This window comes from Mya arenaria, chromosome 9, assembly GCF_026914265.1.
Source record: "Mya arenaria isolate MELC-2E11 chromosome 9, ASM2691426v1".
NCBI classification, from domain to species: Eukaryota; Metazoa; Mollusca; class Bivalvia; order Myida; family Myidae; genus Mya; species Mya arenaria.
This window is the reverse complement of record NC_069130.1, coordinates 5,133,298-5,144,894: the sequence shown is the minus strand read 5'-3', so window position 1 is coordinate 5,144,894 and position 11,597 is coordinate 5,133,298. Positions and strand designations below refer to the sequence as shown.

Below are 11,597 nucleotides of genomic sequence, written 5' to 3'. Positions count from 1 at the left end.
TTCACTTAGTCGAAAAGAATAACATTGACTTGTTACGTCGTTCATAGTGTAACGTTCCGCTGTAGGCGGAAGTGCGTTCATATTATGTTGGTGTACTTGGTTGGTGATATGACGCGAACTTGGCATATCCAGTTCTCCATGTAAAGGTTTAGGATCTATATATACAAAACCAGTCGACCCCTTCTGAATTGAGCATGCTTTTCTCTGAAAGGAATTGTTGCGTCTTTGGTCTCGTACGTTACAAACGTAATATCTAAATTTTGCAACAGTTTTGTCTTTCACATGGCTTTAAGTGATATATATATATGCAATATGGTTTTATTTAATATATATCACGACATGATCTTCTCAATGCGGTCACGATCATGATCTATTCCTTAGGAAATAACCTACTTGCTATTGTGAAAACTACATTTTAACGGATTTAGAAATTATTAATAAGGTTAAGTCATGCATCTCTTAATATTCGCTTCTGTGATGATTCTGGCCTACGCATGTATCATTTCGGGATGTTAGTATACTGAACATTTCGAATTTGTATGCTTCCAAATATAATCTAACTTTAACCTCCCTTTTGTCTTAAGTATAGGTAAAAATTCTCATAAGAACTAAAACAACAACGACTAATGCTCAGTGAAGTTAGTGGTCAAAGAGAATGCTACAGAAACTTGTGGCGAAAACTATTTAAATTTATTTGAGATACATTTAGATAATTGAATATAAAACTTCATTTATCTGCGTACTTGTATACATATCTAACTCTAAAAACAAACATTAGACTAAAAGTTAATCGAATACTTATTAGTAATACATATAGCTATCGCACAAATTAAGAAAGCCCGACCGTTGAAAATTTCAGATAGGAATTCGCAGTTCAGATATCATTTTTCAAGCTACTGATAACGTTGTAAAGGAGTTTGTTTGAAAAAGAGTGGAACACAAACAAACAAAATAAACATACTAAAAAACTTCATGAATGCTACATTAATGATTGATAAACAGGCATTTCGCTTTAAAGAACTGTTTATGTTGTCGGAAAAGCACGCATGTTTAACTTTTCTTGAACAATGCGTTTTCTTGGATATTTACTGTTAGTTGCTTCGTGGACCTTTGTATCCGGAGATGTATTTCTTTTTGGTAAGATATGTTAGACATTGGTTTATTTTGCTCAATGGAACTTGAACATCATTATAAAACTTCACTATTTTTTCAACATATTTATAGTTTTCAAATGGCATTCACCGGACGTCCACATAAAAGGTTCTGTCACTCACTAAGACCGTAAAAGATTTAAAGAAACTTTCGAATAAATTCATTTTCATAAACGTATGGAATTATTCTTCAAAATGTTTCTCATGCAAAAAAGCAATCAATCAAATCAAAAGATTTTCCCCAAAATGATGAGAAATTTTCTGTGTTCTGGAGATGGTTTTAGGTTGTTGTTTTTTCCTTAAAAATAACCATATAACACTTAGTAAACAAGGATGATTACCCGTTCTTTACCAAATCAATCAGTAATATATAATTATTTTGACTAGAAACGTTTTCAGCAAATTGCGCAAATAGGGGCTCGTAAAATACCGCATACGGACCGTCGGCGACCTATATGTGAGACACTGTGACGCACATACTAGTAGTTCGTGGTGACCTATATGCGTGCCCCATATAGCTCATGCGAACTGCATACAGCCAACAACAACAACAACAACAACAACATCATCAGCATCAGCATCAGCATCAACAACAACAACATCATCATCAGCAGCAGCATCAACAACAACACCAACATCATCATCATCATCATCATCATTTCATCAAACTTATCCCTATTACAGATTGTTCAGAGGACACGACTGGGGCTGAGCTCGAGATTCGCGAGGTGGACCCTGTAGGTAGGTTAGCCTCTGCACATGAGCAAATAGTAGTGCAAATAAGATGATGCTGCGGTATAGGTGCCCACCTCCTACATATAAGAAGTCGTGGGTTAAACCCTTCGAAATAGCCTTTCGACAATATTTGCCTTGTATTACGATATATCAGGCGCGTAGCTGACTGCGTAGTGAAATTATTACAGGTCGACGATTTTGTCATACCAAAAATCCCGAATTTAAATTAAAAACCGAAGGGGTGTGCGAGGGGGGGGGTTAGGGGCTGAAGGAGTTAATATGCTGTCTGTTATTGATCTTCAGAATCCCAAATTGGTCCTAGCTACGCGCCAGTATATGGCGAATCTAATTCTCGTTTAAGAATTTTAAAATTTTCGTGGCAAAGCTTATACATGTATTATTTAAAGGTCGGTCGTTTCAGTGTCTACGAAAAGAGGGACCTGTCGTCAACTGCCAATGCTGATATCATAGCTTATATGCTATATAGTTAGACAGATACAATATATTTATTTATGCGTTTATAAAAAATATCATTAAATTTGTTGCATTACTCATTAGGAACGGTGGTAGCCCGTGTGAGCGGAAGTGATGGCGTTCTTCAGTGGTCCGCCATCCTCGGAGGCTCTCGAAGCACCTACCTTACCCAATTCTTTACATCACCAAAATTTTCGACAATGACCACCCCCGAAAATGCAGCCGCCTCCCTAACCATTGCTCGGAAAGTGGACCTGGAGCTGCTGGAATATGAGATTCCAAATTTTTGGGTGAGTTACTGAAGTGCGGGTATTCTGTATTGAATGGGTTGAAAGTACATCTAGCTTACGTGTATGACATTTTTGTTAAATTTTGAATGAATGCTTACATATATTTCTTTGTCTGATAAAGTGTAATAAGAATACCGATACTCCAGTTTGACTATTAATGAATCACAGGAGATAAAATACTTTCATCTAGATGTTTTTGCTTTATTTTGACGTGCATTTTTGCCAACACAGGAGTACAGTAGAAGCAACGGGGACCTGACCTTCGACCTTGAGATCACGTGTATCGCTGAGGACACGCCAAGGGTAAACTAAAACAAAATGCAATTTGTTAAATTTGTTAAAACTTTATTTCCGATTACCGATCCGAAACCGTTGCTAACGCTTCGATAATTATAAAAAAATGTTAACACATGCATGGATATATTTCATATTTGAAATCTTCGAAATCACCCATGCCACTAAGATAATGCATAGTTTTACAGAAAAACATACAAATTGCGACTTGATATCGAGTACGAACAGTTTGACATTTGCGTTTGTAGTTTCATGTTATTATTTTTTAACCATTTTGAATTAACCCATTGTTTACTTCATCAGCGTCACAATGTGCACGTGGCGGTTCTGGCCGTGAACGAGTTCTACCCACAATTCCTCCGCGCACCCTACCAGATGGCAGTCTCGGAGGTAACGCATCACAATGGTTACATTATGACACACTTTTTCCATACATTGTGAATCGAACAGCGGCAGATTTGTCTTTTTCAACGTTTTCTCAACTCCCTTTAAGCTATATAAAAACTCAGTATACTTACATTTGTAAAATTTACTGCTATAGACCTATGTCATGCAGTTTCAAAATAAATGTAAGTGTGAACTGAGACAGTTTTATTTCTTTAATTTCAAAGATAACTGGAAAAAAAACTTATAAAAAGAAATAATATGCGCTGTTTATTATTTTGCTCAGACATTTTCTACAGACGTCAGTGACATAAACTAGTCTGGGGCGAATCAATCACGTGATATTTTCAAGTCGTAAATCTTACGCTGCAAACTAAATTACACCCCGTGACGTTTGCGTTAAATGTCTTGATGGTAGTTTTTATTGAAACCCAGTTTTCGCCGAAAACGAGGTTTCAGCTGAAAATTTCATTTGGAACTCCTCGGCAACTTTTCTATCGAAAACAACCTCGGATGTATACCGGTACATCAGTAGAAGTAGTTCGTGAAATTTTGAATTATATTATTAATTAAAGTCAATGTACGTATTAGCTTGTAGTCGTATATCTAAGTTTACATTAATTGCAAGAAAAGTGTATTATTTCAAACATAATTAAGATTCCCAAGAGTTATGGCATAAAGTTTAACTTCTAAATTGAAATTACTGCGCGATCTACTTGCAGTGTAGTAAAAGTGTACAGATTTCTGACATTGTTAATCGTCCATATACTTCCGAGGTTGTTTTGATAGAAAAAGAGTTCCGAAAGCTTGAAATTTACGAAATTAAGCCTTACGCTATTTACAGAAACGAACCCTGGCTTTTGTTTTACATCAGTATACTGTTAGGGTTGCAGTAAGCTCACATCTGAAGTCGAGTTTCTCTTACAGGCTGTAGAACCGGGGGCTGAGCTTTTTTCTCTGACGTCACTGGTGACGGACATGGACGCCGGGGACTCAAACTTCACCTTCGCCATTAAGCCTTACATGATCTCACAGGTAAGATAATGGGTCCAGAAAGGTCACGTACGTGTCCTCTGTTTCCAAATCATGAATCCTTGGTAAAAGTTAGTGAGGATCCTATACCGTTCAACCAGGCGTAGTAACGTTTGCTCTGTTTTTGAAAAAAAAAAACAACAACAAAAAAAACCAACAATATATACTCTATAGTATGAGGAGGAATATCACATCTTTTACTATTGCATATGTTTTTGCACTATCAAAGTCATTCCAATCATGCTACTAACGAATGTTTCTCTGTGATGTAGATGTTGACGAAACATCTTTTCTGTTTCGTATTACATCTGACCATAGTATTTCACTCAACCCTACATTAATATATATATGTGATATTTTCGTTGATAGTGGATAATTTAACCAAATATATTCATCATGTTCTAGTTTGATGGATCACGGTACGTCACAATCAGTGAAAGCGGTGACGTTACTCTGTTAGAGCCGTTGGACTTTGAACTACTTCCGGTGGGCAGAAACTACATGTTCGTCAACGTGACCGTCACAGTAAGTATAATTCCCCTCCCTTACTCCTGCCCGTTAGCCTGCTTCATTCCCCACCATCTCACCCTCCTTCCTCCCCACCGTCCGTACATTTTTTCTTCCTTCCTTCTCCCCTTATCATTTGACCTGTTTATCATTTCCACCATCTTAAATGATTCCTTCCTCAAGTTCTTCCCATCTGCTCCTATGCCAATCTTTCTTAGAAAAAAAAGCCAAAAGCTTGTCCAATCAGAGTTTAACAATAAAATAAATAGAGGATATTTGTTTATTTCAGTGTAAGATCGTATTTTATTTCACGAGTGACATAGAAAAACATATTTTCACGAGTGGCGAAGCCACGAGTGAAAATGTAGTTTTTTATGATCACGAGTGAAAATAAAGTATTATTAGTGCACATATGTTCCAAAAAATAATGAAAACACTTTTTATTTTAAGATGGGCATGGATACATAACCAAATGACTACGCCGCTATTTAAAGAATGAAAATTTAGAAGGTCAAATGTGTTAGCAAAACAAATGTGGATACTCATTGGATTTTAACCATTTTTCTTAGTTAAAGACTGCATGTACGCGTGTTTTTTTTTAGTAAGTTAATATTCAGTCATCTTACTGTCAGAGACCAGTCTGTTTCGCTTTAAAATGTTTGTTTTCCAGATAAAGAGTAAATGCCACGCTAGTTTGTTGACGTATTTTGAGGTGTGGGTGGGGTAAAAAATATCTGCTCTATCTGTAAATTGTTGTGTGAATTCTCCAGGAAGCTTATTTTACGTACTACAACGGTTAACAGTTCAAAATACATTTGGACGATGATATAAAATTTAATTTATGTTCGAACAGTTGTTTTGTCTGTAATTTGTTTGGTATGAAAGCAAATGTTCGAACATTCAGCTTTAAAGATCAGTAAAATGTTTGATACACGGGATAACCGGTAATAAACGGTAAGTTGTTAATTTCCAATTATATATTTATTTAAATTTATAAAATATTTCTTTTCTTTTTTTAACATTTTTTGACATAATTTACTGAAGTCCAGTGTTCTGTTTTGATCAAGGCAAGTACATGTAACAACAAAGGAATTTAAAAGTAGTTCTGAAACTTGATATTTTCACTCCTTATTTTGCAGTGAAAATATCAAATTGATATTTTCACTGTTGTTATTTCACTGTTAAAACCCCATGTTTCATCGTAAAGCATGAAAGAAAAAAAATCTTAAAAATTCTGACCGGTTCGAGAAAATTGAAAAATGGAGAATACATGGGCGGTGTAAATATTTGTTTTTATACGTGTAAACGTTCAGGATGACGGCGGTCTTCTGACGTCAACATCTATCAACCTGACCGTGTTGGACGCCAACGACCAGGGGGTGGAGCTAGTTTACCCCGGGTGTCCTCAGCCCTGCCTGGAGGCCAACTACTCAGCAGATGTTAACGTCTCATATATTGTAAGTCGTTGGTTGCATGGGGGTTTTAAAGATCGTATTGAATAGTAGGCGATTTTTTAGACTTGGTAAGCAAAGATAAATGTGCAGTTTAACAACCGATCACGATTCTGAGACAGTTAACGATGCACTCCTAGCTTATTGTCCAAGCTTTAAAGGAGCTGTACTCCGTATGATGAAATAGCGAAAAAAAAGAAAATTGTCGAAAACTGACATAAACTTGGCATTGATGTGTACAATGCATTGAAACGTACTTACTGAAGTACCACATGGTTTACAATTAAGTTATTTTTCGCAGTTTTTTCGTATTTTTCCATTAAAAAAGATTACTAGGTATGTCTACCTAGTAAAATTCATTCCTTATGCGTGATTGGCTAGTCGATGTTATTTAGAGATTAATATATGGCCGCGCGGGGCCAATGAGTTTAGCCCGAGGACCATTATCGATATGCCGGGGCTATTATCACTCATTGGCCCCGCGCGGCCATATATTGAACTGTTTAATACACATGTTTTGACTCAAGTATTCAGTAGTCTGTCGATATGCCGATACTGGAAAAGCAAATTGAAATAAAATACATGTAGCACACATTTATTTCACAGGAAGTGAAGATAAAAGAACATTTTTCAACCCAAAAACAAGTGAAATAAAAACAATATAATAATAACAGTGGATGAATGGAATAAAACATGTATGCAGAATAACTTTGTTCACTCATTCCAGTGCCTACATCTTTAGGAGGCAGTACCAGTTATGCATGCATACTGTATGGTTCCTAATTTCTCAAATTAATGCTGATAGGCCCATGAAAGGTGCAGCCATTAAACAGTGACTGAGTGTCCTTCATAATTTTTTGCAGGGTCAGTGTTCCACCTGGGCTTTGTTTAATGTGAAGGTCTAAAACTTGTTCAGCTTCATCATGTGTTGGTTTTCTTACAGGAATCTCTTCATATGTTTGGATGGAGGATAGCGCTTGCTCAATTTCCTGGGATGCTGCTACAAGTTCCTGATTGTCATCATCATCAAATTCCTCCATGCTAGTAACTGGTTCTGGTTCTGGATTTGTCACTGGTTCTTTTCTCTTACACATGTGAAGAGTATTGGACATGTTTTGCTGCTTTTCTATATTGTTTGTATGGTAATGATTTAGAGACATCAGATTTTTGTGACCAGTCAGCTGTGCCACCTCAGTGGGGAAACAACCGGCATCCAGCACATTTGTAATGCATGTTTTTCTTGCAGAGTGATTAACATGCCTAGCCTGAAATCCAGCCTGCTCACTCATGGTTTTGGCCAGTTGTCCCAATTTATTTTTTCCCAGGTTTTGGTTGATTAACCAGAGCTCATTTGATTCTGTTCCCTTTCCAAAATTTGGATTCAGGGCTACATAAAACCTTGTTTCTTCTGGGGCGGACATCTGAGGTGTTCTCTTTTCCTTGTAAAGCTGATATAACCTTACAGGGCAGTTTGGGTCTCCTGCAAATAATTTTAAAACACATTTAGAGTACTCAATCACATATTTATTTCTTTTTTATAAAATCAACATTTGAATTCTTATTTTAAATGGATTTTAGTTTAAAAAGTTTTGCTAATAACTGCAATAAATGAACATCATCTGTTAACAATAGAAAAAATAACCTTTTTATAACAATGCTATTTTTACTTGTACCTGGCTGTTCAAAGAGCTTAGGTACATATTGCCTGTGGTCACCAGCAACTCCGTTTCTTGTTTTTGTCGCCCTCTCCGTGAAGGCCAAGTAACTCACACCATCGGAGGTCTGGCTTAATTCCAAGTCCCCCCACAACATGGTCAAGTGCTCCTGTCTTCCTCGCAATCCAAGGTGCATGGTGTTGTTAAGCCAAATGGTATTTGTGAGGGAAATTGGAGAGGCTGTAATTAATTCGAAATTTATACCATTTGAAACAATTACACAGTTAAAATGTGCTTGATTATTATGTTGTATAATGTTCTCTACTGTTTAACAATGTACTGCACTGTAAACTCACTCTAAATGCATATAGATTTCTTTTTTCTACCTTAATATAGTAATGAATGTTTATAAAATATATATTAGGTTAAAGAAATATAAAATAACAGACATAAAACCCATGAATTTCGTCATACAATAATAATTACCCACTATTCATTATTACCACGCAATACATATTATAAAGGTAGGCTTTTTTGAATACCCGGGACTGGCTTATATCGTTCTCTTTAATGCTTTAGTTGTCTCCCTTGTCTTTGTTGCTTAGTGATATGTAAACAATTAATTAACTGCCAAACTTACCGGCTCCAAGAAGTTCCTTTGCGTAGAGTTGTTGAATCTCTGAGGAAGTGAAGGGATCGGCTCTCTGTTTTTTGTTGCCAAGTCCCTTTTCTTTCAAGTCCACGCATTTCGCTTTTAGCGTGTCCCGTGTGAGTTTAAACTCTTTTCCGCCCATGACATCGCCTTCGTACTCTGAAAAACGAGTTGATTATGATTAAAATAATCAAAGTCTGTGCATAAAATTATAGGCAACTATAAAATATATAACTATTAAGGTGTTTATATATTAACTTTAGTTGTTTTAGATAATAATAACAAACAGAAATACGCCTACCATTCTCGGACAGGTGTCTCTTTACACTTGACAAGATGCCACGCAGGGTGGATGGCTCGAAGTTGGTTGCAGCGGGGCCATTCGCCTCTGCCGAAAGCTTGGTCTTCTTGACACTGAGCAGGAATCTGGATAGAAGAATATCTAGCTCCTTTGGTGGAATGTCTTTGATCTGGCGGGTCTCGCCGTCATCATTCAGCCAATCGTTCACCTTTTTCATGTCACTCCTTGTTTTTGTTACCGTTGCCTTGTTTTTCTTTGCTTCAATGAATTGCCGGGCTTGTGCCTCAGTGAAATGTTCATTTTTTTTCGATGGCAGAATCCAGCTGAAGTAGCCTGTTGGCTAAATTTTCGAGCGTACGTTCACCCATGTCTACTCCGTCAGCCATCTTCAACAACGTGAAATTGCGTCACGTTGCACGTCACGTGACTATTATCAATTTTGATGATTATGGTCCCGCCGCGCCGATAATGACTATTCTGACAACGTTAAAATGTTACTATATATAGTAACATGTGTATTAACACGTGATATATCCAAGTTAGGTATATATAGCTAAAGTATTCCTACTGTTTAGGGTAAGCCTTCGTAGCACAGTGGATACTACACTAAACTGCAATTTTGGCGACACCGGTTCGAACCCGGTCTCCGACTCGATATTTTTTTTTACATTTTGGTGTGTTTTTTTTTACAATTATGATATCAAAGAGTAAAACATTTTATTTGATAATTGGCCTGAGATTCGTAACAGGAAAACATTTCTTGGTGCCAATCTGGTGTACAGTCCCTTTTAACACAGTCTCCAATATTGCTTAAACACAGAATTATTCGCAGCACTTCTGTGCCATCAGCGCTTTGATTTCTCACTGTACCAAGAAAGTAACTTAATTTGTTACTAGCTAGGGCACTTAATACTAAAAGCCCGACTTTCGTCGGAATGAGTAGAAAAGGACAGCCTTACAATACATGGAGTGTTAAACTATATATACACAAAGTCATATTCTCACAGTAATATAATAAGTAATATAATAAGTCTCTGTGTCTTTTAGGGGGAAGTGTCGCTCCTTCCGGTTCCTCTGACGGCCATGGATCTGGACGCGCTAAACGAGTCTGTCATTTACACCCTCGACACTGGTATATATGTGTTTCGAGGTCACACCTTCTATGAGAATATGTCACAATATACGTTATAAACAATACTATTTGGGTTTCCGATCTACCGAATGAGGGGTGGTGAGGGTGGGGTTGGGGGTGTAGGGTTGAGGTGGGGTTGGGTTCAGTTTAACGAGCCCATGGATCGAATCAGATTGTGCGATTGTATAGACCATTTACTATCAATTAAGGTTAAACCATCATGTTGTATATTAATCCGACAGAGGAGGCTCAGCGCCTTGCACTAGTCTAGTTAGCTGACCGGCTGTTTGTAGAAGAATTGGCCTCAATGTATGTTGTAAATGGAAAGGATAAAATGGCTATTGTTACACCCGACAGATGAGGCTGCTAACTTCTTCCGGATGGACGAGAGGACGGGGCGCCTCTACAAGACGGCCGTCCTGGAGAATGATACGCTCGGACCACGTTTTGTTCTGAATGTAGGTCACGTCAGATTTTGAAGTTAAATATTTGATGCTACAGTAGGTGTTGCGGACAGGACACGTAAAACGCTGTATTTTGTGTTCTGGTACTTTATTGGCTCGCGTTTGATTTTCAAGCCCTCTAAGATGCACATATTTTATTTAAATGCATATTATTATGATGATGTTGCCGACCAGAAATATCGAGCATCACTGTTAGAATTTACTCGTCAATAGGTGCGGGTGGAGGAAGCGAGCGAGAGCAGCCACTTCCTGTTGACGACTGTCACCATTCTCGTGCCTGAGCGCCTGGCGGCCGCAAGTATGTGCACGCGTCTTTATTAGTTTGTTGTTGATTTTTAGTTAAATTGACTTACGTATCTTATGTTTATTATAATTATAGAAATATGTACGTATGCTTCTTAACCTCTTCTACCAAAGTTTAAAATCATGCTCATACATACACGTATATATTAATATATATTCCATGTGAGTGAAAGCGATTGTATGTTTAAGTTCGTTTAATTTGTTATACATGAACTATGACCAACTTATGGATTACCGATGAAACTCCGTTAAGTATAAACGAGATACAGTGCACACAATATTTGGCGCTGATTGGCTCTTTTGAAACGATATGATCTCTAAGTCTTGAACATCCTGACTGAACCTAGCTCGCGTCGTTTTTCGCCTACAGCCAAGATTCAAGCTGGTACGTAAGTATGACAAGATCTCTGTAGTAAAAATATTAGTAAAAACATCTCTTCACTGTAAATTGTTATCTGTTTTAGAATTAAGTGTTTTGTCATGGGTAATCGAAGGTTAATATACGAGTTATTTCCCTTTAAACACTTCTTGTACATTTTACAAAATATATATTTTATACTTTTAGTAAGTTTACATGTTAAATCATTCATGATGTGTCGTTGATACTTATTTATATGCAGCTTAGCGTTTCAGGCTCCCCGATTTACACTCGCCACGGACATCCCCAATCAGCGGAAGTTTGAGACAGATAGACGGACGGACAGACGGACGGACGAACATTTCTGTGAAGTCATCATATATATAAAATAAGATAGTTATTTTTAAAACCATT

At 37.2% G+C, this 11,597-nt stretch overlaps 1 protein-coding gene across 1 annotated transcript; it reads left to right on the top strand.

Annotated features, from left to right (window-relative positions):
- The first annotated feature begins 1,005 nt into the window (after positions 1–1,005).
- On the top strand, positions 1,006–10,938 carry LOC128245595 (cadherin-99C-like). Its single transcript, XM_052963801.1, has 11 exons — positions 1,006–1,137; positions 1,836–1,892; positions 2,445–2,650; positions 2,882–2,953; positions 3,248–3,334; positions 4,256–4,363; positions 4,766–4,885; positions 6,181–6,324; positions 9,974–10,058; positions 10,416–10,516; positions 10,736–10,938. Exons 1-11 carry the CDS (start codon positions 1,068–1,070, stop codon positions 10,841–10,843), a joined length of 1,158 nt encoding a protein of 385 aa, XP_052819761.1. The 5' UTR covers positions 1,006–1,067; the 3' UTR covers positions 10,844–10,938.
- Positions 10,939–11,597: the final 659 nt, after the last annotated feature.